The sequence below is a fragment of the Eschrichtius robustus genome, chromosome 8 (assembly GCF_028021215.1).
Source record: "Eschrichtius robustus isolate mEscRob2 chromosome 8, mEscRob2.pri, whole genome shotgun sequence".
NCBI lineage: Eukaryota > Metazoa > Chordata > Mammalia > Artiodactyla > Eschrichtiidae > Eschrichtius > Eschrichtius robustus.
The window spans coordinates 106,568,296-106,596,000 of record NC_090831.1 but is presented as its reverse complement, the minus strand read 5'-3'; the positions used below and the strand labels follow the sequence as shown (position 1 = coordinate 106,596,000).

Below are 27,705 nucleotides of genomic sequence, written 5' to 3'. Positions count from 1 at the left end.
ATATAAAATGGTATCTCTTCTCATAGTCCCACCAAGGAAACAGACAGGTAAGCAACTACAGGGGTGTGAGAAATGCTGTAAAATGGGCACACGCAGGGCACAATGGTAGCATAGAAGAACTCCATCAATAAGGACAAGTATCATGAGAGCAACAGGTAGAAAACGCAAGGACAGGTATTTGAATAGAGTGAAGGATGTGCAACATCCTTGCACTATCTAAACACACGGTGTATTATGGAAACCACAAGAAATTTGGCATGGTGGAAGCATGAGGTTCAAGGGGAGCAGTGGCCAGTGGAGAGGCTGGAGAGATAGGCTTGGTCATTTTGTATCAAAGAGTTTGCTTTTATCAAGGGTGAAGTGATGGATTTATGTTTGAGAAAGATGGATTTTTAGAAGTATAGATGGGAAATGGATTGGGAATAAATCGAATTCATAAGAGTATGAACTTCAGAGTTAGACGGACTGGGTTCAGATCCTGATTCTGCTACTCGCTCCCCATATGACCTTAAGCAAGTTCTTGAACCTTTCTGTGGCTCGGGCTCATCATCTGTAAAATGTGATCATAGAGTATCTACCTCCTAATGAGTGTGTCGCTTAAGTGATCTTTGTAAAGTCTTAGCATAGTGTTTGGCATATAGTAAGTTTCTAATGAAATTAGCTATTATTGTTACAATGATGACAGAATCTGGGAGACCAATTGGGGTTACCACAATAATCTAGGTGAGAGCTGATGGAGGCTTAAACCAAGGCAATAGAAATGAGGATGGAGATCTCCTAAATGTTTGTAAACATACCATATTAGGGATACTTTTGAGAGTGGAATGCGTACACATTAATAACGATACTAGAACAACAGGCATAAATTGGGAAGGGTGGTCACCCTTCACATTCGTCTTTTCTAAGTTCTGCTTCTAGATGTCCCTCACCAGCATCAACAATGCTCAGCTTGTTTGATTGTAACATGCTGAAAGGAAATTTGTTGTTTTAATTTTTACGGGAGGCAGGAAGAAATCAACAAACACTAGGCATCCTCTCAGCTCAGAGTCTTTTCTGACCCAGTCTAGCTAGGATTTACCACTCAGCCCAACTGAGCACGCACAAGGGGAGGGCAGTCATGTTCTTTCTCCTTCCATCACTGTATTACCCACGTGTGAACTATAGGGAAGCAGGTCCTCCAGCCTTGATTTGCAGAGCAGGTGGCTCAAACACCATGTCAACCTAAATGGCTTCCCTGTGTCTCCAAAACAGGGCTCAGTATCTCTCCCATATGCTCCCTAAAGGCAAGTATCATGTCCATCTGTCTTGTTCTCTCTAATATACCCAGCAACTAGTGCAGTGTCTGGCACCTAGCAAGAGCTTGATAAATGCCTACTGAATGTTGTGGTAGTATTTCTCAAGTCAGTATTCCCCATTTGTCCAGAGGTTGGTCAAGGGTCCTGTTCTATCCCTGATACACACAGACACTGTGTCTTCCACTTGGGTTTCATTAGGTCCTGGGTTGGAAGAGTCAATCAATTAGGACTTCCAGTGATGGGTGGTCACCATCTTCCTTGACAGAAGCCCCATCTTCATTAGCAACCAAAGTTTGCATGGCCAGGATGAGCTTTCATAGCTTTACATTAACACAGGGAATGGGGCAGGAAGACTCGCGTTCTTGTTTGAGGTAAGTGGGGCAACACAAAAACATCTCCTAGTTGGTCGCCATCATTCTCAGGATTCTTTCACTTTGGGCTTGTAGCAGCCCTGTCTCTGTTTCCCCCTATCCCTTTGTAAGAGGAAGTTGGATTTCTCCCCAGGTCCTTTCCTCCGGACTGGCTTTCTTGGCTTTGCTTGGCTGTTTGGGGGTTTCAACTGAGATAACAGAATGTTTTTCCATTTATTTCCCCAAGGAGTGAGCTACTGCTCCTAATTAGTCCTTCTCCAGCCCCTCCCCACCTCCACCCCCCATAGCACAAACTACAACAATTAGGGACTCACTTGGAGGTTTATTGGTGGAAGTACTGAAGCACCTTGTTATAAACACCATCTTACCTCTCCCATGGTCATCTGGGCCACAATAGGAAAAGAGCACTATAGAAGGTTGTAGCAAGTGGACTGAACGAAGCCTGGGAAGATGACCCTGTCTTGGCTAGGTGTTAGGGTCCCAGGAAGTTCTCTCCTAGGGAACTGGCTACAGGAACCTGCAGGAAGTGCTCCTCTGGATTCTCTTGTTCCCAGAGACTGTGGCTCAAGGTGGCTCTCATGGGTATATTCGAATTGACAGGGGATGCCACTGGAGAGGGTGTCTTGTCTTAGCAGTTGAAATTGTCTTATTTCAGCGGTGGTATCGGTGTTTCTGGAGTAGCCCAGGATGTCGGGGTCATTGAAAGCAATAGAAGAAAAAGAAAGCATTGTTAAGAATCTAATTTTAAAACTTTTTAAATTACGTCTTTTCCAGCATAAGTGCCTTGAACCTAGATCTAAATATGGAAATGATGGGCAGTGGCAACATGTATTTATGGCATGAGGTACTTACAAGCAACTTGAGCAGAGAAAGCCAAGTGGGAGGGAGGCTGGAGCGAAGGCATCTCTGCTGAAGTGGAACAGATACCCCTCCAAATCTTAAGCCTTGCTTTTATGTGTTGAGAATGTAACATGTTTTGAGTCAAAGGCAAGACCTGAACCCACTGGGATCTGCCTGATGCCCACTGTAGCCTGCCAGGTATCAGCATAAGTGCAAAGAAAACCTCAGACAGTTCTCCAAAACAATAACAACTGAAAAAAAAAAAAATCACAACCACTTGTGTGTCTAGAAAAACAAACATTGGGCTAAAATTTTTTAAAATTTTGATTTCAAGTGAAATACATGCTTATTTTAAATGAAAAAAAAAACCTATAAAAAAGCACCCAAAAGAAAATAAAAATCACTCACACTTACTATTCAGAGATAAGTACAGTGAGTTGTTTTTTTTTTTTTTCCCAATGAAATTAATTTTAGGGTTATTTAGCCAGAGACCGGCAATATGGCCTAATAATCTAAAAATGTCTTTGCCACAAAACACCTAGAAATGCTGGATAAAATATAATCTACACAATTTTAAATGCATTGTTAAACTCACAAAAAGTAAAGTAAAAATCCCAGGGACCAAAATTAAAGATCAGTGAAGTATGAGCTAAAGTGGGGCTGCCTGAGGGACTGGCCAGTCTTGGTGACCCAGGCCTTGGGTTTTTATGGCCACGAGACACAGGAGATAAAGTCTTGGGCCCGAGCTAGGTAGGGCATTAACTGAGGTATTTACATAAGTCCAGGACTTGCAAAGCCACCTTCTCGGCAAAAAGGGACACCAGAAAGAAATCCGTCCAGTGCCACAAGCTCATCTATATCAACTTGGATTCTGGGTCAAAACAAAAGTCTCTGCTGAAAATTCTTATCTTTGGGACTGTCCCAATACTGGTTTGAGGTCTGAAACGATATATGGTACAAGAACTTCCAAGCTGAGAAACTAATATAAAAACTTTTGGACTTACCTGGTGGCGCAGTGCTTAAGAATCCGCCTGCCAATGCAGGGGACACGGGTTCGAGCGCTGGTCTGGGAAGATCCCACATGCCGCGGAGCAACTAAGCCCGTGCGCCACAACTACTGAGCCTGCGCTCTAGAGCCCACGAGCCACAACTACCGAGCCCGTGTGCCACTACTACTGAAGGCCGCATGCCTAGAGCCCGTGCTCGGCAACAAGAGAAGCCACTGCAATGAGAAGCCCGCGCACCGCAACGAAGAGTAGCCCCTGCTCTCCACAACTGGAGAAACCCATGCACAGCAACGAAGACCCAATACAGCCAAAAATAAATAAATAAATAAATTTTACATTAAAAAAAAATTTTTTTTTTTCTCCTGAGCCAGTAATATCTCTGATATGGAATCAAACTTACAATGGCTCTTTGGGGTTAACCCCTGCCCCTCCAATTTAGGCCAACATGAGTCCCACAGATAAAGGCCTGTTTGAGAAAAGCTCAGATAAAATATTACAGCTACAGACAGCTCCAAGGCCCACAGGTTATCAGTATCTGTGTGAGAGGAAGCAGAGAGAAGCAACAGGGCATCTGATGTGCCTGTAAACAGGAGAGCTCCTACATCTCCCGCAGCTTCTCAGTGGTAAGTGCAGCCAGCCAATTTGAGAAGAAGGAAACTGGAAGTAAGTGCAAGGGGTCCGTGGTACAGTCCGAAGAGGCTGGTGAAGTATGTGCCTTAAGAACTCTCAAAACCACCAGAACACTCTCCCTTGCAGGACGCGTCCTCAAACAAGGAAAAACCACTGGAAATGGAACCCAAATTGAGTAGGACAGGAACAATAAAAGCAAAGGAAAGAGAGAGGTCAGGGAAAGATAGGAGGGAGGAACACAGCCCTGGAATCCTAAAAAATGCAAGGCCATAAACACTTCACAAAAACGACACAAGAGGGAGCTCTGGAGCCCAAACCAGAAAGCTGCCTTGACCAGCCTCTCACCCGCAAAGGTTCAGGAAAACCGTTCACATCAGAGATCATAATCCAAGGCAACACAAAATTATATAAGGAAGAAAGAGGTTGGGGCTTCCCCGGCGGTCCAGTGGTTAAGACTCTGCCTGCCAATGCAGCAGGGTGCGGGTTCGATCCCTGGTTGGGAACTAAGATCCTGCATGCCGCCCAAGGCGGCCAAAAATTAAAAAAAAGAAAAGAAAAGAAAAGAAGCTATGAAGCATCATAAATCCTTACAGACGATGGATGCACACTAAAAAGATGTGCCTGCAAAACAAATGAAAAGTGCAACCTAGCATTTCAAAATGAGCTAAAAGAAGTTAAGACAATGACAGAACATATGAAAGAAAAACTAAGTCAGAATTTAAAAGATTTATAGGAATTCCCTGGCGGTCCAGTGTTTAGGACTCTGTGCTCTCACTGCCGAGGGCCGGGTTCAATCCCTGGTTGGGGAACTAAGATCCCACAAGCTGTGTGGTGCGGCCTAAAAAATAAAAATAAAAAAATATAAATAAAAGATTTATAAATGCGGTGATACAACTGAGAAAAGAATCAGACATTTCTAAAGAAATAAAAATTACTTCCAAAACGAAGCCTAAAGCCAGAAAGAACAGAAAAACAAACAAACAAAGCAGATAATGCCTTAAGAGAAACAGAAGGGTAAAAGCAGGAGAGTTTCAAGAATAAAAAAGAGAAAGTGGCAGGTAATTAGATACGCAAAGATGATCCAACATACAAATAGTAAGAGTACCCAAAGAGGAAAATTTTACATTATAATTCGAGAATACTATCTTGAAGTTGAAAAAAAAAAAAAAGACTGGAAAGTACATATAAAGGCGCACCATGACCTGGGAGAACTGACCCAGCATGACCACAGCTGGGACCCTGCCCCAGAGCAAGGCTATGAAAGCACTGAGAGAGAGGATGTGTGGAGAGTCCTTTGTATAGAGCTGCTCCTTCGTTCCCCTCCAGCTGAACAACAGAGGCTTCCTGGGAACACCCAGAGACCTTGAGCAGTGGCCCCTGGGGTCTGGGAGACCCAGTAGGTGGCGGGGCACAACTCCCACCCAGGAAACATGGAGGGTGGCAGAACCAGGAGAGCAGGTTTCTTTGATGACAGAGTGAAGAGGAGTTGCTTCTGTGTCCAGGAGGCACAGTCCTCCCTCCAGTAGCCGGTCAAAGTCTGAGAGGACATTTCCTGAGGACAAGATGTCAACTGTACCGGAGAGAAAGAGCCCGCCTGGAGCCACTGTAAACCCTACCCGCAAGGACTCCCTTAAAAGTGAGGGGACTCTGACAGCTAGTGCCTGAGTGCATGGACGCCTGCAGAGCCAGGGCCTGAGTGGGGGTCTTGCATTGGGGTGAGGACTTCAAGGAACCCAAAAATGTTCCTAAGAGAAAAAGCCAGCTTTAAAATCAGGAAACAGAAGGAGAGGAGTGACAGTCCAGTCCCCATAATGAAGGGCCATCTTAACATGAGGCCAAGCTGACTGAAGGGGGGTGATGTGACCACTTTAGAGTTTTGATAATTTTCAGGCACTGGATGTTTTAATTTCAGAACTGATGCTGCTTTTGCACTTTAAAGGGACCAAAGAACTCTTTTATATTCTAAGAGGGAGCCCATATATGCTATGGGGCCTGCCCAGAGACCAGCTTTTATCCAGGGGCAAGAAGACAACTTCTCCCGCTGAAAAAATTATAAAGGAAAGGAAAAAATTTTGCATTTTGATGATACCCTACAAGTTGTACTTCTTCAATGTATCGATTGAACAATCTTGCTTTGGTTTTCTATCTCTTGTTACAGAAAGAATCTAACACAATGACTTAGTAGATTAGTAAAACTTCGGAGCCAGCAGTGGTCTCCCATGTGGGTTAATGTCTATTCTGTCCATTTTACAGAATAGACAAGTGAGGCAAGGAGGCCTTGGGATTGTCTTACCCAAGGGACCCTCGCGAGTTGGGACTGGAGATAGTCAATATATAACTCCATGAGCCTGCTTTATTGCCCTTCTTTGAATTAATTTATTCATCCCTCACTCCTTTTACTGAACACCTTCCATATGAAAACACTGGGGTTTACCTAGGGATTATTCAGATCAATCAGCCACTGACCCGGCTCCCAAGGACAGGCTTATAATAAAATTAAGGGGACACGTCACATGCAAAGGTCTAAAGTGAAAAGAAGGAACTGAGATGGGTAGGCAGAGGGTGTCACTGACCGCCGCCCCGCCCCCGCCCCCCGCCCCTCACCCCTCCCCGCGCCATGGCTCTGCGCTGCGGGAAGGGATGTCGGCGCTGCCTGCACGGAGGACCCACCTGTCTGCTGTGAGCTGGGACCTTCCTGAGAGATTCGAGAAACAGTCACGGGTCTGCTCGGCTGCCAAGAGCTTTCATGGAGCTTTCACTGGACTGGCAGGATGACAGGAGGCTGCTTCCAGACTGGATGGAGAAACGTGCAGTCAGATGGCCAGGTCTGCTCCCTGATAGCCCTTGGCTTCCTCAGGCCATAACCTTGAAGGAACTCACTTGTGTCTGCCAGCCTAGTCCTGGGAACCTGCTCCTTCAACATCAAGCCCTCGAATCATCAGACCAAAAATGGGGCCCTAGCAGGATCACCTCCTCTCCCTGATGGGCTGCTGTGGCCACCTGCCCAGAGCACAGGCTCTGAACCTTGTGAACCAGAGCAGCAGAGCTGACTTTCGAAGTCAGCGATAGAGTGCCTAAAGTATGCCACTTACACGAGACGAGTAAAGTGTTTCCATCCTGAAATCGGAAGGTTTAAGGCTATCCAATCTATCAAGCTTTTCCTTCCTGACCTTCTACCCTAAGCAGGTACTGGGAAAGCCTTCTATGGGTCAAAAGAAAAGAAAAGAAATCCTTAAATAAACTAAAAGGGAAAAGCAAATCCTTAGGGGAAATATTTGCAAAAACATGAGATTAAAGGCTTAAAAATCCTGATATATAAAAAGCTCTGGTTTACAAATCAATTTAGAAAAATGCAAAGCTGCCAATAGAAAACTGGCCAAAGAACACAAGAGCCAATGCAAAAAAGAAAAGGTCAGTGTTCAAATTCATTGAAAAATCAGAGAATCCACTTTTTTTCAGCCTATCATACTAGAAAATTAAAATTTATACTTCTCAATTGTGATAAGGATACAGTGACATAGTCACTCATATTATTGGAGAGAGTACAATTTGGTATGAACTTTCTGGAAATAATCTGGCAGTATGTATGTATCAAGAGTCTTAAAAATGTCTGTACCCTTTGAATTCTGCTTCTAAAAATCAATTCTGAGAAAACAATCAGAAATGTGGACGATACGTAAATGCTTGTTGTAGCATCAGTTACAATCATGAAAAGTCAGAAACAACTCTGAATGTTAAACAACTCTGAATGAATGATATTAGGGGAATGGTGAAGTAAATTTTAACCCATTCATACAACTGAATAGCATGAAATTACCAAAATGATGTATATAAAGGGCTTCTAAAAGAAATGGGAAAATGCTTATGATATAATCTAAATTGGAAAAAAAAGCAACATTCAGAAATGTATATATATTTAATGTCCTCAAATATATAAATTGAAAATTAAGACGAAAGAATAGAAGGAAATATGCCAAAATGTTCCAAGTGATTGCTTGGGGCTGGAGAGAAGCAGGGGTGATTTTTCTGTAATTTTCTGATTTTCTTCAGTGAGCATTATTCCTTTATAACACTGAAAAAAAAAAAACCCCAGCAAAAAACAGCAAACAATTTTTAAGTGAGTGAAGTACTTTATAGCTCTTTTTTTGGGAAACAAAGTTAATTTACTTTTTATGTCTGTAGACCTCAATTTGGTGTGTGCGTATCATTGACCCTTGAAAAAGAAGTCTGCTCATCCCCACACAACACTAGACCGTAATACCCATCAATTCTCGGGAGGTGATATGTTTCCGATTCCCAGCTGACCCTATGGATCTCTTGGCAGGATCTTGGTGAAACTTACTGTTTCGGTGGAGCTGCAGGGCAACTTGGGCACCAGGCAGTGAGAGAACTGGATTCTCGGGTCTTTTGTGGTGATAGACAGACCTCTCCGCAGAATTTTCACCAAGCGGATCCAGAATTGAAACACAGCATCTGGGTGTTTTTCGTGGAGCCTCAGGTAGTAGATCTTTTCAGTCACTGTCCTAACCCTCAGGATGCGTTGGAGCCGGTCGCAGATTCGTAGCTCCACGTACTTCAGTGGGAGAATCCTGGACACAATCAGGAAATTCCCATGGCAGAGGCATCAGTGATTTTAATCAACCAAGCTGGTGCCTTCCTAGAGCTTGGGTCTACCTCACTAGGCGCTCACCTCTGCTTGGGGGACACCCAAGGGAGAAAGCTCGTGGTCTGAGAATGGGAATGATCACTAAGGCCGACTCTTCTCTGATTTCCAGGGCCTTAGTTATTAAAGAATCTGCCCACACCAATAACAATGGCTGAGAGTCGATGTATAATATCTTGTTTAGTCCTCACAACAACCCTTTGATGAAGGAAAGATAAGTAGTATTAATTCCATTTTACAGAATTTGAAACTGTGGCTCAGAGAAGCTAAGTGATTTACCCAAGTTTAGACCTTCTTAAGTAGGAAATGGAACTAAGGTTTTCTGGCTCTATTTTCAGGTCTCCTCCTCCCTAGATCCTGATTAACTGTGCTGAAAGATTAAGAAAATGGACGGAGGTCTCCTATACATCCAGTATTTTTTTTTCAATCTCAACACCTCATAATCTTATTTGACTATCATATCGCTCACCTTTCTTTTTGAAAACCTCTAAGTCGATATTGACAAAAAAAAATAAGCAAAAGGAAGCCAAGATTCTCAAAAACTAGGCAGAGACAGGGACTGGTGCTCTATCACAGCACCAAGCACAGCGCTTGGTGCACATAGATACTAAGTAAATACTTGTTAAATGAATGAATGAAGTCTACATAGTTCATCAGCTAAAGAACACTGTCCTTTCTTCTCAGCTAAAGTCCAGCAAAAACTAACACAACATTGTAAAGCAATTTTACTCCAATTAAAAAAAGAAAATTATGTTGCTAAAAAAAAAAAAAGAAACACAAAGGCAACAAAATAAAAAAATATATAAGTAAAGTCCAGCTGCAAAACAATGCAGTCATTCATCCCGCCCCTTCCGGCCCCTCCCTCAAGCCTTTCTTTACCTGCTGAGGGTGATGACTGGGGCACTACCAGGTGTGCTCCAGGTGGAAAACTGACCCTGGGGCCAGGTGACATTGGCCATCAGGAGGACGTTGGGGAGTGGCAAGGAGGGCACCGAGGAGGTCACCCCGAGGATCACAGTGGTAGACCCTTCACAGACATCCATCCAGTTCCCAAGCTTAGTGACCTAGAAATCAGCCCCAGGCACATGGGTCAGAGAGAAGCAGAAGACAGGGATGGAAGGTTACAGATGCTAGAAAATGGCTCTTCAACTTGGCGACAGGCTTAGAGCACCTGTGCTTCTTGCAGGTGTGTGGCACACTGGACTGGGTCATGACCTGAATCTATCCTTCCTGCGGGTCTCCCCAGAGAGACTTAACGTTCATTGGCAACAGGAACGCTGTGCTGCCCTTCTTCGTGTCCTTTGCATTACTAATTTTAAAAGGATGCACTAGTAAGAAGCCAGCACAGGTTTCTTTCTTCCTTTCTTTCTTCCTTCCTTCCTTCCTTTTTCTTTTTCTCCCTTCCTTCCTTCCTTCCTTCCTTCCTTCCTTCCTTCCTTCCTTCCTTCCTTCCTTCCTTCCTTCCTTCCTTCCTTTCTCTCTCTCTCTCTCTCTTTCTTCATTCATTCATTTATTGGCTGTGTTGGGTCCCCATTGCTGCATGCGGGCTCTTGTCTAGTTGTGGCGAGCGAGGGCTACTCTTCGTTGCGGTGTGCAGGCTTCTCACTGAGGTGGCTTCTCTTGCTGTGGAGCACGGGCTCTAGGCGCGCGGGCTTCAGTAGTTGTGGCTCGCGGGCTCCAGAGCGCAGGCTCGGCAGTTGTGGAGCACGGGCCCAGTTGCTCCGCGGCATGGGGGATCTTTCCGGAGCAGGGATCGAACCCATGTCCCCTGCATTGGCAGGCAGACTCCTATCCACTGCGCCACCAGGGAAGCCCCAGCACAGGTTTCTAATGGTCTGGAAGGGAGATTGTGAGAAGAAAGTTCCAGAAGGGGAGGAGAGTGAGGAAAGAGCTGTTGAACGGAGAAGACTCAGGCAGCCCAACTTGAGGGAGGTTTGGGGAGCTTCCCCCAGGATGAGGGAGTGCCGGGCTTGTTGCTAGGTCTTGAGTGTAATAAGGACCTGTTCTCTTGCAGCACTCGGGGCTGTGGCAGGACAGGGAGATGGAGGCCTGGCACTGGGGCACAGTGTCTCAGCTAAGACACCCCTACCTCACTCTCCAGGGCGGGCAGAGAAGCACCAGGTCTGTGGCCTCTAAGGAACCACAGGGACCAGGGTAAGGAACGTCTGAGGAGTGACCCCTACGCCCAGAGGGCCTTCTCCCGATATCCTAGGCTTTGCAAGACCATCGGGGCCATTCACAGCCCGTGGTGGAACTGGGGACCAGGGGAAAGCCCCAGGAATGACTGAAATGTTAGTTCCCACAAGCATGAGTATAGATGGTGCCCCAAGGAAAGTGAATTTTGATTTTTGAAAAAAAAAAAAAAGTAACATTTCTTGGAGCCCATGTTGTGGAATGAAATTCATATGTGCTACAAAACACAGAGGGCCACACACACTGAGAGTAATAAATAAATGTTTGCGGGTGATGTTTCTTGGCGGTGACGATAGTGATGTCACGTGATGCTGAGGAGAGGGAAGGGAGGGAAGAGCATAACCACGTGGGCTGGAGCAGTTCAAGGCAGCTTTTAGCTCTGCCGTGGGCCAGCTTCAGCAGGCAGTCTCTCCCCCTCCCTGGCACAGTCTGAGTCTCTTGCTGCCTGAGTCGCCTAGCGTCCATCCAGAGAATCTAAACAGTTTTAATACTAGGCCAAAGAGAACGTATTAGGAGAATAAACCTGCTGCCATAATCTCACACCCAAGGACATGACTAGAATTTGGTATCTTGAGTCTGGATTTCCCACGGTACTGCTCATTCTCCTCTGAGTGTGTGTTAGGCATGAGCACACCACCCCCCCCCCCCACGCCTCCCATGCTGCCAGCTGATCGCCCAGCTATGCAGCTCCCTGGGGCAGCGCAGGGACCAGGGAGCACCCAGAGCCATGAACCTTTGGGGGACCTCGTCAGAGAATAGCTCGCTGCTCTGTGAAGGGGTCTCCAAATTAAGCCAACACCCACCTCCAATTGTTCCCACCCTCTCTCCTGTGACTCCTCATCACTCTTCAACTCCACCGAATGGATTCCTGACTGCAGACCCTCCCGTGCATTCCAGCCTCCTGCCTCCACCCAGGAACTTGAAGTCCCTCTGCCTGAAAGGTCCTCCCCCTGCTCTTCTACCAAAGTCTCAGCAAGACCTCAAAGAATGGCTTACGACCCCGTCTTCTGGGAAGGCTTCCACAACTGCCCAGGTTGAAGGAGTGCTCTGCTCATGCTTTGGGGTTCAGCTCGTCCAAACCCTCCGACACAGAGCTTTCTTAACAGCTCCCATTTTATACTATGTCCTTTAAACCTACAAATTCACAAGCTTCTTGTCCAGGGACACTGTCTGATCTCTCTTTGCATCTCCTGCCTCTCACACAGCTTGCTGACTGGTTATGCCATACCTGCAATGGAGCACAGGTGGTCACCAGCCAGACCACTGGAGGGAACGGGGTAGCACCTTGGTAAGATGTCACAGGGATTGAAATGACCGCCCCGCACTCCTGGTGTCTCCATGCTTCCCAGGCCACAAACACTCACTTCCATAGGTCATATTACTAGTCTTCTGGGGGATGGTAGAATGTGGGCAAGGCTAATTTATCCAGGGACCTTGGTCTCATGCAAGGGTATTTGTATAATAATATCCCAGAAAGAAGGTTGGGTTTCAGAGCAGGGATTCCTACAGCTGCCTTCATCCCCTCTAATCAGCCAGTGCAGACTAGCGGCCCCGGGAGGGTGCCTATGAACCCGGCCTGGAGAGTGGGTTCTGCTGTCTCCTTCTGCAGGTGTAACTCTATTTCCCGAAAGCATCTGACCTCCAGGGAGTCCCGTGATGCTGTAGGCACAAACTGAGGTGAACTTGGGACCCAGACCCTCTCGTTTCTCTGGCTCTCCTGGCTTCTTCCTCCTCCCCAGGGCTTTCAAAGGCCTCGGCATTTTTTGGACCAATCCCCGGGAACAGGTTTGGAAAGGGAAGGAGAGCTGGCCCTGAGCTGCACAAGGGTACCTGGATAAAGTTGCTTTCAAACACCATCGAGTCAGAGAACAAGTTGAATTCTGGAGAATGAATCAGTTGACAAAGGAGGCCATCTTCAACCCCAAGTTCCACTCCAGGGCCTGGTTCCCTGACCTCAGGTGGGAGGCTCCTCATTTTACTCATTGGTTCTTGGGAAGGATGGGCTGGGGAACATCCCTGGGGCTCCACTCAGACCCAGCCCAACTCCACGGTGTTGGTGTGACCACCACTCCCCTACCTCCACAGCTCCACCTCCCCTCCTGACTTACCGGCTGTCCCCCAGGCTGGGAAGGGCCTGTCGGCTCACAATGGCAGGAATGACATCAGGGAATGTGACCGGTAACAACAGGAAAGGGAAAAAAAAAGAAGAGGCAAGGAAGGACTGGGGGTGAGCAGGATGTTTTTCTCCCCTTTCCTACTCACTACAAACTAGCAATAATGTAGCCTGCTCCATTTTTCAGTCAATCTCCCCACACACGAGGAAAACAACTCTCCCAAGGTTATGGCCAGACTGCGAGCTGCCACAGCAGCAAGGGAGGCTATCGGGAAACCCACAGCCTTCAATCCTCCCCACTCAGGGCGACGCCTCTCACAAAAATTTCCTCTGTAAATGTGACCTGTTTGCCTAATGTCAGGCCGTCACTGGGCCAGGAGAGCTCAAGATGGGGCCCGCAGTTCAGCCCAATCTTCCCTCTCCCATCGCATGGGATAATTTTCTTTTCTTTTTTTTTCTTTTTTTAAACACCAGGCTATTAACCAACCAAAAAGGTTTATTTATTTGGAAACTGAGCAAATGAGCAAGTGTGATACAGTGTATGCTGGAGCATCACAAAAAAGACCATGAGAACCAACTGTTAAATCTCTAGGAATTTTAATGAGTCAGTTGTTAAACACAGCCATTATTAAAAATTTAATAATATAAACTTACAATTAAATAAGTTATATAAAAAACAAGGTAATAGGGCTTCCCTGGTGGCGCAGCGGTTGAGAATCTGCCTGCCAATGCAGGGGACACGGGTTCGAGCCCTGGTCTGGGAAGATCCCACATGCCGCGGAGCAGCTGGGCCCGTGAGCCACAACTACTGAGCCTGCGCATCTGGAGCCTGTGCTCCGCAACGGGAGAGGCCGCGACGGTGAGAGGCCCGCGCACCGCGATGAAGAGTGGCCCCCGCTCGCCGCAACTAGAGAAAGCCCTCGCACAGAAACGAAGACCCAACACGGCCAAAAATAAATAAATAAAATAGCGTTCCCTTTAAAAAAACAAAACAAGGTAATAAATGCCCAAACTCATCACTTCTTAATTATTTTACTATATTTCATGTCTCTCTATTCCCTTGAGGTTATCTGCATCTATTACATCTACATGGTAGAAATGATACGTAATGTTGTGCTACCACTGCCTCTCTCTTCTCAGTGTGTACAGAAAATTCATGGTGGTCACTGTCTTGAGACCAGCCATGCTGGGAGTTACTTACACCATGGAAATCAGCCAATGCTACAAATTTGGCCTTGATTTATTGTTGTTTTGACTGTCTAAAGTGATAGAGAAAATGCCAATGATGCCGATTAAAAGTGTGTCTGTATTACTGAGCCTGCGCGTCTGGAGCCTGTGCTCCGCAACAAGAGAGGCCGCGATAATGAGAGGCCCGCGCACCGCGATGAAGAGTGACCCCCACTTGCCACAACTAGAGAAAGCCCTCGCACAGCAACGAAGACCCAACACAGCCATAAATAAATAAATAAATAAATAAAATTAAAAACTTAAAAAAAAAAAAGTGTGTCTGTAGCTGTTAAATTGTGGGCACCAAAAAAAAAAAAAAAAAAAGAAATCTGAGGAAATGATCTTCCAGTATTTGAAAGGTATTATCTAAATTAGTAAAGAAGTTGCTTGTCTTTAACATTAACAGATCAATTCCAACATGCAACTTTATTTCACATTCCCCTTATTCATTAATGTAAGTGGAAAAATCAGCCAACATTCATGTCAGAACTACACTGGCTTGTCAGTTACATAGGTTGGCTAGGAATACAAAGTTTGACAAAAATCCATGAAAGCTTTCTATGAAAATCAATTGACTATCTGAAAATTACAATAAAGAGTATTGTATATTCTATTGTTAGTTGTAAATTGTGTGCTATGTATAAATTTTATTAAGTAAAATTTTATAAAGTAAAATTTACTAAGAAAAAAAACATGTATACTGGACTTCCCTGGTGGTGCAGTGGTTGAGAATCCGCCTGCCAATGCAGGAGACACGGGTTCGAGCCCTGGTCCGGGAGGATCCCACATGCTGCGGAGCCACTAAGCCTGTGCGCCACAACTACTGAGCCTGTGCTCTAGAGCCCGTGAGCCACAACTACTGAGCCCGTGTGCCAGAACTACTGAAGCCCGCATGCCTAGAGCCCGTGCTCCGCAACAAGAGAAGCCACCGCAATGAGAAGCCCACGCACTGCAATGAAGAGTAGCCGTGTTCGCCATAACTAGAGAAAGCCTGCACCCAGCAACGAGAACCCAATGCAGCCAAAAAATAAACAAAGAAATTTATTAAAAAACAAAACAAAACATGTATACTTATACATATTATACATATATTTTTTCCCTCAGAAAGCTGGTTGTTAAACATTTACTATCACACCATTGTGGTGGCACCAACTCCTCCCCTCCCACTGCAGTCTCCTGTCCCTAGTATCAGGACAAGAAACTTTCACTTAAAGACTTCTTCAGGTTGCATGAAGTTGAGGAGGAATGAGCCATCAGTTTTCCCTCTCAGACTTCGGCTGTACAGCTACAGGCTCTCGCACTTTGGCACTTGTTCAAGGAAAAAGCCAAGGGGTTAAGTTAGTTCTCTTGTCTTTTAGACTCCTAAGACACACACTGCTGTAGTCCACACATGACTGGGGTTAAATCTCCTGGTGTTTCTCTTATCAGGAGGGAAACCTGCTTCTCATTGTTTTCCCAAAGCGGTTGCATCAGAAGCAGGAGCTTATATCTCATTAGCTCATTTCTTCTTAAGACTTCCTCATTAGAAGAGAAAACTTTTCTTCTTTATTGATGCAAAGTCTATAATACCAGGCATTTAAACATTCCAACACACTTAAGGTTATTACTTTTGCTTTCTTATCACAGTGCTCTCTGTTCTTGACATTTTTTCTCGTTTCCTTGTAACAAAAAATAGGAAATTTCTCTTACAATGTTTGTAGCATAAACCAAAAATTTAAATGACACAGAGAACATCAGTATGACCACATGTGCTAGAGTACCTCACTTACTTGTGCAGACAGTTCTAGTGTGAAATAAGTAGAAGAATATTCACTGCAACATTGTTTGCAGTAACAAAAATCCATCAACAGGGCACCAGTTAAATTATGATACAAACCCTAACCTTAACCCTAACCATAACCCATATGATGTAATTTTTTTTTTAATTTATTTTTGGCTGCGTTGGGTCTTCATTACTGCATGCGGGCTTTCTCTAGTTGTGGCTCGTGGGCTCCAGAGCGCAGGCTCAGTAGTTGTGGCGCTCCAGCTCAGTCACTCCACAGCATGTGGGATCTTCCCGGAACAGGGATAGAACCCATGTCCCCTGCATTGGCAGGCAGATTCTTAACTACTGCGCCACCAGGGAAGTCCTGATGTAATGTTTTGCAGCCAATGAAAGAATAAGGTAGCTTTATACATACTGATATGGAATGATTACCAAGACCTATTAAGTTAAAACAAGATGCAGAACAGTATATCTAGTATGCTATCACTTGGGTAAAAAGAATTTTAAAAGAATATATATCCATATATTCTTTGAACATGCTTGAACATGCCCAGAAATTTCTGGGAGGACAAAAATGTGGTTGCCTTGGGAGGGGTAGGGCATTGGTAACTGTGGTGAAAAAAAGGACTTATTTTTCACAGTATATATATTTTTGTTAGTTTGAATTATTTACTATGAGCCTGTATTTCCTCTTTAAATAAATAATTTTAAAATAAAAAGGGTTAAAGAAATATCCCATGTATGGCTCTACAAATATTTACTGAGAAGATACTATGTACAAGGTATGCCACATAATGGAAGAATCACTACAACACTAAATGTAGTCTGATCAGAGTTGTGGACATGGTCAGGGCTGTCTTAGCTACATATTTGAAGAAATAAGGGTGGGAAACTTTCCAAATATAATAAAAAATATAGACCTATATCTATACAAAGAATAAGAACATTATACATTGTAAATATGTAAGTAAAATTTTTAAATATACATATTAAAATACGTAGTGCATATAATTTTTAAAGTTCTTTAAATAACAATTGTTTAAAAATTATAACAATGTAATATGTAACATCAAATTTAGAACACATGTAGAAGTAAAATACATGACAAGAATGGCGCAGAGGATGAGAAGGAAGAAATAAAAGTGTACTGTTGCATGGCTCTGACAGTATACATGAAGTAGTATAATACTACTTGAAGGTAGACGATAATAAGTTAAAGATGTCTATTGTAAACCCTAGAATAGAGGAACCATTAAAAAAAATTAGAGAGGTATAGCTGATAAATCAACAGTGGAGGTAAAATAGAACACTGAAGAATTCTCAGTTAATCCAAAAGAAGAAAAGAAAATATGAAACAAAGAACAGAAGAAACTTAGAAAAAAGAACAACAAGATGATAGATTTAAACTCAACTTTATTGATAATTATAATAAATGTAAATAGCCTTAATACTCCAATTAAAAATCATATATTGGGACTTCCCTGGTGGCGCAATGGATAAGACTCTGTGCTCCCAATGCAGAGGGCCTGGGTTCAATCCCTGGTCAGGGAACTAGATCCCACATGCATGCCGCAACTAAGAGTTTGCATGCCACAACTAAGGAGCCTGCCTGCCACAACTAAGACCTGGTGCAACCAAATAAATAAATACATAAATATTTTTTAAAAATCACATATTGTCTGTATAAAAAACACAGCTATGTATAAGAAATCCACTTAAAATATAAAGAAATAAGTTAAAAAGTCGAAGGCTAGAGTAAGATAAACTACACAGCCACTAAATCATATGTCAGCTGGAGTGGCTATATTAATATCATACAAAGAGGACTCCACGACAAGGAATAATACAAGTAATAAAGGACATTTTTAAAAGATAAAGAGGTGAATTTATTAAGAGAAAACAAACCTAAATGTATATACATCCAATAACAGAGTTTCAAAGGCATGAAACAAAAACTGATAGAACTAAAAGGAGAAATAGACGAATCCATAATTAGGGTTGGATATCTCATCATTCCTTTCTCAGAAGTTCACAGAACAAGTAGACAGAAAAATCAATAAGAATACAGAAGACTTGAATAACTATTGACTAACTTTATTTAATTGATACTTAGAGAACACTTCACTCAACAACAGCAGAATCCACATTCTTTTCAAGTGCACATTAAACATTCACCAAGGGACTTCCCTGGTGGCACAGTGGTTAAGAATCCGCCTGCCAATGCAGGGGACATGGGTTCGATCCCTGGTCCGGGAAGATCCCACATGCCACAGAGCAACTAAGCCTGTGCACCACAACTACTGAGCCTGCGCTCTAGAGCCTGTGAGCCACACCTACTGAGCCCACACGCCACAACTACTGAAGCCTGCGTGCCTAGAGCTTGTTCTCTGCAACAAGAGAAGCCACCACAATTAGAAGCCCGTGAACCACAATGAAGAGTAGCCCCCGCTCGCCACAATTAGAGAAAGCCCGCATGCAACAACAAAGACCCAACGCAGCCAAAAATAAAATAAATAAAAATAAATAAATTTATTTTAAAAAATTCACCAAGGTATACCATATGCTGAGCCATAAAACAAGTCTCGATACATTTTAAATAATTAAAATTACAGGGGGTATGTTTTCTTATAATGGGATTAAATTGGAAATCAATAAAAGAAAAATAATTGGAAAATGTCAAGTTATCTGCAAATTAAACAACATATTTCTAAATAACCCATCATCGAAGAAAAAAATCACAAGGGAAATTATAAAATATTTTTTATAAAATGAAAACACAATATTTCAAAAATTTTGAGATGCAACTAAAGCAGTGCTTAGAGGGAAAATTATAGCTTTTATGCTCATAGCAGAAGTCCAAAAATCGATTAACTAAGCTCCATCTAAAAAAGCTACAAAAAGAACAAATTAAATTAAATAGAACGAAGTAAATAATAAAAAGAAATGGATGAAATAGAAAATGGACAGAGAAAAATCAATGAAACCAAAAGTTAAAATTTTTTCGAAGAGCAATAAAATTTATAAAAATTGAGAAACCTGTAGCTAGTGGGATCTAAAATAAAGAGAGAAAACACAAATTGCCAATCCAGAAAAGAGGAGACATCACTACAGAGCTTGGGGATTTTAAAAGTATAATAAGGAAATAGTTTTAACAACTTAATGCCAATAAATTTGGCAACTTAGATGTGCTATACAAATGGCATCACATAGAAATTACTAAAACTGACTTAGAAAAAACTTTTACTTTTATTTATTTATTATTTTATTAAAATTTATTTTTATTTATTTATTATTTTGTGGCTGTGTTGGGTCTTTGTTGCTGCACGCGGGCTTTCTCTAGTTGCGGCGAGCGGGGGCTACTCTTCGTTGCAGTGCACGGGCTTCTCATTGCGGTGGCTTCTCTTGTTGTGGAGCACGGGCTCCAGAGTGTGTGGGCTTCAGTAGATGCGGCACGTGGGCTCAGTAGTTGTGACTCATGGGCTCTAGAGCGCAGGCTCAGTAGTTGTGGCGCACGGGCTTAGTTGCTCCGCGGCATGTGGGATCTTCCCAAACCAGGGCTCGAACCCGTGTCCCCTGCATTGGCAGGGTGGATTCTTAACCACTGCGCCACCAGGGAAGCTCCTTTGACTGACTTATAAAAAACTGATTTAGGAAAAATCAAATGTATGCACCCATCAAAGATACTGAATTTGTTATCGCACCACAAATAAAACTCTAGGCCCACACGGCTTCACTGGAGGAGGCTATCAAACATTTAAGGAATAATGTCAATGTAATACAAACTCAGGTAACAGAGTAGGAAATAGTTCTCAACTTGTTTTATGAATCCAGCATTACCAAAACCAGATAAAGACAATGCAAGAAAAGAAAGCAACAGACCTCATACCCGCATTACTTGTGAACATAGACACAAAATTCCTTATCAACACCACAGAAGAAGAGATATATCATGTTCATGAACTGGAAGATTCAATATTAAGATGACAATTCACCCCAAATTGATCTGTAGATTCAATAAAATCCCAATCGAAATTCCAGAAGGCTGGGACTTCCCTGGTGGTGCAGTGCTTAAGAATCCGCCTGCCAATGCAGGGGTCAGGGGTTCGATCCCTCGTCCGGGAAGATCCCATATGCCACGGAGCAACTAAGCCCATGCGCCACAACTACTGAGCCTGCGTTCTAGAGCCCACAAGCCACAACTACTAAGCCTGCGTGCCACAACTACTGAAGCCCATGCACTAGAGCCCGTGCTTCGCAACAAGAGAAGCCATCGCAATGAGAAGCACGTGCACCACAACGAAGAGTAGCCCCCGCTCACCGCAACTAGAGAAAGCCCACGTGCAGCAACAAAGACCCAACGCAGCCAAAAATAAAATGAATAAATAAATAAATTTATTTTTAAAAAAGCCCAGAAGGCTTTTAAAAACAGGCATTATAAAAGGAAAAGATTGATTATAGGCATTTTTAAAAATAAAATTTTGAACAAGTAACGCATTCACACATACAAACATCAAAAAGTATCAAAAGGGAGACGATGAGTCTCCTTCCCACCCGTCTTTGGCTCAGTTCCCATCTTTCTCCCAAAATGAAGCCATTGTTGTCATCTCTCATTTATCCTTTTAGACAATGTTTCTACATATTTATGCCAATATAGTACACTTAACTTTTCCTACCCCTTCTTACATAAATATTCTAATTCTAATAAGTCTTATGAATATAATGTTCTCCAATTTAGAATTCCTCAGATTACATAAAACTACCTGCTTTTATCAATTATTTAATTCTGCATTTCATATTAAGCAAAAGGGGAAAAGGAGTCCAAATTGACCTCATACTTTTACAATATAGATATGCCTGATGTGTATGGACAAGGTCTAGGAGAAAAGGGTAATAAAAAAAAAAAAGAAACAGTAATAAAGACAGCACTCAAGTGATGAATTATGAGTTAAGTTGGTATATGTTTGCCATGTAAAGCAAATCAAGTTTGTTGGCATTACTGATGTTCTATGAGCAAAGCAGCATGTAAAATAAACATAGTAAGTTATAGCCATTTTATAATTTTAATTTTGTTACAGGAAGTTTGCTTAGAAACAAAATCTCACATGTGCCCACATAAGAATTACCTCAGGGGTGAAAGAGCTCATTGTTGACATATTTTGCTGTACTGAATTTTGAGGAATCCTTGAAAAAGAAAAAGAAATCATGCTGTAGACAAAAGAGCTGCATACTGGAAACAGACCACCAATTAATTCAGTGATATTGTCTAAGTCATTTAGTTTCCTTCGGTTTCCTCTGTGGTAAAATGAAAAGACGCCGTCCAATACACTAGCCACTAGCCACATGTGATTACTGAGCACTTGAAATGTGACTAATCCAAATGCAGAAGTGTTGTAAGTATAAAATACTCACCAGTACAAATACACACTTAGTACAAAAATAAAAGAATGTAAGACATCTCATTAATAACTTTTTATGTTGATTACATATTGAAATATTTTTAATATATTGGGTTAACTATAATTTGTTTAAAATACCTTTGCCTATTTTTCTTTCAATGTGATGACCACTAGACAATTTTATATAATATATGTGGCTTGCATTATATCTTTACTGGACAGTGCTAAACTAGATCATATCTTTCAGTCCTTAATCTTCTGATACCTACCTTAAGCTTTAGGAGTGCAGCCCTTCAAACCCAGAAAGCATCACACAGCATACGCTTGAAGTATTTCCTTCCTTTCCTTCCATTCCACGAGATAGCACTAGAGTTAAGGTTTCAAGCTAATAATTAATATATATTTTAAAATATTTAAATACATGCAGTTTTCTAAATATGTTGTGCTTAGTTTCATCTCCATGCCCTTCCTCACACTGTTTGCTCTACTGGGAAACTTCTTCCTAACTTGATAGCCTATTCATTTTTTAAAATTCAGATCCTCTGGGAATTCCCTGGCAGTCCAGTGGTTGGGACTCGGCGCTTTCACTGCCGTGGGCCAGATTCAATCCCTCGTCAGGGAACTAAAATCCTGCAAGCCACATGGTTCAGCCAAAATAAAAAAATTAAAAATAAAATAAAATAAAATTCAGATCCTCTAAGCTTTTCCTTAACATCCATCTCCTGCCGTAAACAACTTTATGTAGCCACTGTCCTATACACATTATTCTATAATAAAACCATGAAATATTATTTGTTTACATGCATCCCCCCTTTCATCTTGTGTATGTTATCTGAGGTAGGTAGTGATGAGATCTTAGTCAATGCCTGGCACCCAGTAGGGGCTGTAAGCAATGTATCAGTCAGGATAGGCAAAGTTAGCAAAAAACCCTACGTCACAGTGGCTTAAGACAACAAAGGTTTTTTTCTCACATGCACTACATGTTCATCAGGAACCAGTTGAGAGCTCTACTCCATGGCATCCTCACTCCAGGACCTACACTAATGGAACAGTTCCATTTGGAGCATTGCTGGTCACTGTGGCAGAAGGAAAAAGAGGGCTTTGGAGGTTTTTGAACCTGTGCTTAAATGCTCCAACCTAGAACTGACACAAGTCACTTCTACTCACAGCTTATTGGCTGGAACTAATTACATGGCCCCATCCAGCCACAAGGATGTGAGGAAGTACAATTCTATCATGTGCTTGGAAGACAAGGGCAGAAATATTTGGGGAACATTAATGAGGACTACTAATGACCCTTCTAGTCAGTATTATCTCCCAGCTCACTATTCCTCGGCAGGTGGAATATATTCACTATATGTTCCCCCCCACCAAAGGAAACAACCCAAGAGTTCCCTATAGTCACAACGTCAAGTTCAAATTAAAGACTCTGAGTGATGCACAGTAGTTCCTATACCAGTTTCAGATGTGGCGTGAGCTAGAGAACTATAAACTAAAAAGACAAGCCACGTGCCACACACCTAGTAGACACTGGTGGAACAGGGACAGGATAAATGCAGTTAAGGAGAGAGGGGACAAGTGGGAGACACAGCAGCCTAGTGATTGTGATGTCCCACTCTGCAGGTGTGATGAGAGCCCCTTACCCTGACGGAAGGGAATATTTCTTGACTAGCCCCCAATTCTGCTTCTTGGGAGGGCATCCTTAGGCAATTGTTCTGTTTGAAGCTGTGAAGATTTTAGGGTTGTTGTTGCAGCATAACCTAATTTGTCCTGACTGATATGGAGACTGGAATCTAGAGGAGGGTGTTGCATACTACAAAAAAACAAAAACAAAAACAAAAAACCCTAATATGTATGACAATAACATGTGGAGGGCAGCAAAGAAATCTTATTGGAGGCTGGAAGGATGGCAACCCATGTCATATAGTAGCAAAGTATTTGGTGAAACTGTTGCCTGCAGTAACTTACAAGTCATACTTTAATAATCTACCTAATAAACTAGGAGAAAGCGTCAGAGAACAGAATTTTAGCAGCAGGAATTGTATACAATTGGTTGCATTGACAAAGCTCTGCAGGATGAGTTCAGAAGAGAACTGGCCAGCTTGCAAGTAGGCATAGGGATCCAGAGAGACTATGGAAATCATACGGGTTCGCAGAAGCAACTGTTTCTCATCCCTAAATGGGAACAGATAAAATGGAGAAATGTTTGGAAGTCACTCAAATGACAATTCAAACTCCAGTGACAATTCAAACTCAGCTTTGTAGGGAGGGTGACCAACCATCCTGGTTTGCCCAGAACTGTCCGAGTTTTAACACTGAAGGTCCTGCAACCCTGCCAGGCACAGGGACAGTTGCTTACCCTACTCATAAGAAAGATCAAAACAACGGTATGGCCATCATATCTTTGTTAAAACCTCTGAGTAGTTTAAATTGTTTTAGAGCCAAGACCTCATGAAGGCTGTGGCACCCAGTAAACCATTTCAATTAAGCTAAACTGCTTGGGGAAGAGACTTCAGGTGCAGCTCTCCAACTGAAAGATCAAAATGCCCCAAAGTAATTGGGGAGGCATGAGAATGAGAAAAGACATCAAATTTAAGAAATATGTCTAGAAAAGGGCAGCTACTGGCACATGACACTGCCTGAAATCAGAGATAAAAAGCCAACTGTATTTTTGAGAGTACTCTGTTACCAACACAAGTCACGTAAGCCCAGCCAACCACAAAAGACCAGGGAGTACAATCTTACCATGTGCCCATAAGGTGCGAAGCTGGAAATATATGTAAACAGCACTAATGACTACCATAGTGCAATAAATAAAAGTGATGCCCAAACCACTGGTTTCTAGGGTAGTGGCACTTAAGCTTAAGAACACTCAGGAAGTAAAACTGACTTAGCAGAGGACACCATGCACCATTCTTACCCTTTGGCAAAAGCAAATCAAACTCACCGTAAACAAAATGATGTGTACACCAACACGAGTGTGTAAATTACCATAGGCAGAGGAGGGAATGTGCTTCAACATGGGGTGGGGATGGAGGAGGGGTGAATTGAAGAATAAAAAAAAAAGACCTCCAACTTTATGGAAAGGCCAAGTTGCTAGGTCTGGGAGAGCAGAAACAATCATCTGTGAGGTCCAGACATTTCACCAGCTGACCTGGAGAACAATCGGAACTGAGTAATCATTCTGGTGGATAAGAACATAGACAAAAAAGCCATAGCCTACTGGACTGATAGTCTTCTTTTTTCCAGAGACTGAAGGTGAGGGGCTGGAAGAAATGATCATTTTTCTTTTTCTTTAGATATGGACAGAGTCAAGAGAGAACTATAATGGCCTTGGCCTAGGCTCAGAAAACTGGTTAATACAGGGCAGACCGAAGCACGCCTGCCTCCAAGTTCAGAGGTTTATTTACCTTATATTTTTTTGTTTGGTTTGGTTGTTTGGTTTTTTTGGCCACACCATGCAGCACGTGGGATCTTAGTTCCCCGAACAGGGATCGAACCCACGATCCCTGCACTGGGAGCACACAGCCTTAACCACTGGATCACCCAGGGAAATCCCTACTTTATATTTTAAACAAAGCATTTTATGTACTTTCCTGCTCCAAAGTTTTAAGATGTGAAACCTCAGATCTGCGAATTAAGACCCTTCCCTACCACTGATTTCAAGGGCAGAAGTCAACAAGACACACTGTAGAAATATACATTCAACTTTATTTCATTAGAAAAATTTATTTAAGCCACACGGTGGCCAAAATGCCCATGTCCTGAGCAGATGCTGTCATCCCACTGCCCTCTTCAGACCAATACACACACACATACATGCTATGTTGGAGGAGTGACTTAAAAATGTAAAACAATGAGAATGGCACATAGAATACTCCACCTTCCCCCTTCCTATAGCCAACCCACAAACCTCTTCAACTGTTATCCGCACACAGAGGAGCTCTCATGGAAGAGAAACTTAACACCAAATAAACTGACCATAAGACACCCAAGCACAAAGGAACTCTTGGCAGATGCTTAGAAAGTAGGGTTGAAAATAACACGATCTCCCAACAGTGGAAGTTGCAGCACAAGTCCCCAACTAAGAGAAGACAGAGCCATGCTGCCAAGGACAGCAAAGCATATGGTGGACTGGGGAGAAGAGTGAGATCACTCCATTCCACAGCCACAGGCGACCCACTCACATCTGTGTATTAAACAGGCTTTTTCCAGAGCAAGGAGTATGCAGGTGGAGAGGCCCTTCAAGGGCCTAGTAACAGTTAGTTCTCTGATAACACTGATGCTGAGCTTGCCTACCCAGGAACTGGTACAGCTGGACGTATTTAGGCCAGTGTTCCAAGGTTACAGCCGGTGGAGGGAGGTCTTATCACACCCCTCCGGATGGATGGTCTGGAAGGCCCCTGGGGACTCTGTGTTGGCTAGTTGACCTCTGGTGGTCCAGGAGCTCCCAGGAGATGGGCTCTCCAGTAAGCCCCCCAGGGACTCCATCAGTCTAACGAAGATGGAGAGCAGGGTCAGCACCACACCTAAGAGATAGAGGTTCAGCATATGCTTCATGGCTCAAAGGATCCCACTCCTTTGTAGAGCAGTAGAGCTGCCTTCTGCTTCTGGAAGGCCTCTGGATCCTGAGGAAAGAGAGCGAGGTTAATCTCCAGCCTTTTGGGATATGCGTGCCTCTGACCTTGACCCTGGAGCTAAGCAGGAGGCTCAGCCAGCCAGGGGGACAAGGACCACAGCAGAATCTCCAAGTATATTTACACTGTAAACTCCATGGCTGGGGAACTAGTCTAGCTTCTTGGACTAATTCAAGAGCATTCCTTAAAACTTTTACTTCTCCTGTAGGGTATGCACAATCCCTGTTCCACAGTCCAGGGACCAGAAACCTTCCTGAAGTAAAAACCCAGTCCTTTTGGGCGAGGGTGGGCGGAGGTGGGAATATAAGAAGATGCCCTTGAGAAAGCAAAAGCAACCTGCCTCGAAGTCTCCCTCACACCTCAGTCAGGTTCGAGTTAACCATAAACTTTTTTAAAGTCAAAATAATTCTAAGGGAGTCAAATCTATCAAGTTCACCTACTTAACAAGCACACCTTGAATACCCACAACGTGTGAGGCACCTTGGAAGGTACTAAGGCCACCGGAGGAGGCCCTGCAGACACGAACCCGGCCCTCATGCGCCTAACAGTCCAGGGGCGACAAGGCAAGAAAACAGGCGGTTACTACAACAACCCGCCAAGGGCTGTGACAGTAAGGAGATGCTAAGGGTGCTCTGGGAGGGCACGGCATGGGGTCCTAACCCAACGCTAGCGAGAAAGCAGGGCTGGGCGGCTGAGTGGGGCCCCGGGTGGCGGCGAAGCGAGGCGGGACGCTCCCGGCAGCGTAGTCCCAGGCGGGGATTGCCAGGCGGCGCGCGGCGCAAGCAGCCTAGGGGATGGGGGCGGGCAGCCGGGAAGCCCACAGGGCCGCTCACCTCCAGGAGGAAGGGCCGTGAGTGGCCCACTCGCTGTAATATCTGGTAGTGCGGAGTCGGAAGGAAAGTCGGCCAACCAGCAGCGCGAGACGACAACCCAAAACCCTCTCCGAAGACAAAAGCTCAGCCCGCAGCAAAGCGCGGAACAGGACGCACACCACGCACTTATAGCCGCGGTACGGCCCGAAGCCCGCGCACGCGCACTGGAGCCCTGACTCACGCAAGACCGCCGCCCCGCCCCTAGGCGGGGGCGGTCTGGGGTCCGGGGCTGTTCTTTGCGCTTGTGGTCTGGGCTGTTTCGAAAGACACACGTCCTGCGGCTCTGAGTCATTGAGGTGGGCAATGGGACTAGACGTGTGGGTTAAATTCGACTGTCTTTTCTTGCTGCAGGAAACTTTTGAAGGAATCAGAAAGGTCATTTTTCCCTCATACCAAGTCGGTGGAAAATACACCTGAGACGCCCCAATCCAAGGGCCCGCATATTGATTGTATGGGATGAAATCCGGGCGGCGGGGGATGGGTTCTTCACCGGAGATTTCAACAAAGCACAGATTGTCAGAGGGCTTCAGACCTCCACCCTACCCTCTGCTCCCAGTTTTCTCCATTCCAGGGACTGAAAAGCCGACTTTGTTTCACTTCCTAGAGGTACGAGGATTCCAGACGCCACCCCCTCAGCCTCCAAGTCCTGAGGTTTAATTTGCCATTGATATCTCTGGAATGGTGAGACCTTTTTAC

The 27,705-nt window shown here is 43.8% G+C and overlaps 2 protein-coding genes and 1 long non-coding RNA gene across 3 annotated transcripts; all 3 read right to left on the bottom strand.

The window, feature by feature from the left end:
- Positions 1-2,138: 2,138 nt before the first annotated feature.
- GARIN1A (golgi associated RAB2 interactor 1A) lies at positions 2,139-12,982 on the bottom strand. The gene is given in 7 exon segments (XM_068550090.1): positions 2,139-2,312; positions 2,314-2,338; positions 6,814-6,887; positions 6,889-6,936; positions 8,486-8,732; positions 9,686-9,870; positions 12,830-12,982. Coding segments are annotated over 7 exon segments (906 nt in total).
- Positions 12,983-15,444: 2,462 nt separating this feature from the next.
- LOC137768664 (uncharacterized) lies at positions 15,445-21,854 on the bottom strand. The gene is made up of 3 exons (XR_011074773.1): positions 21,770-21,854; positions 21,228-21,285; positions 15,445-15,997 (listed from the first exon to the last, which is right to left on the bottom strand). It is a non-coding gene; the product is annotated as an uncharacterized lncRNA (long non-coding RNA).
- A 3,330-nt stretch (positions 21,855-25,184) lies between these two features.
- Positions 25,185-27,148, bottom strand: HILPDA (hypoxia inducible lipid droplet associated). Its single transcript, XM_068550089.1, is given in 3 exon segments — positions 25,185-25,910; positions 25,913-26,128; positions 26,971-27,148. Coding segments are annotated over 2 exon segments (189 nt in total). The 5' UTR covers positions 26,061-26,128; positions 26,971-27,148; the 3' UTR covers positions 25,185-25,869.
- Between the last annotated feature and the right edge of the window lie 557 nt (positions 27,149-27,705).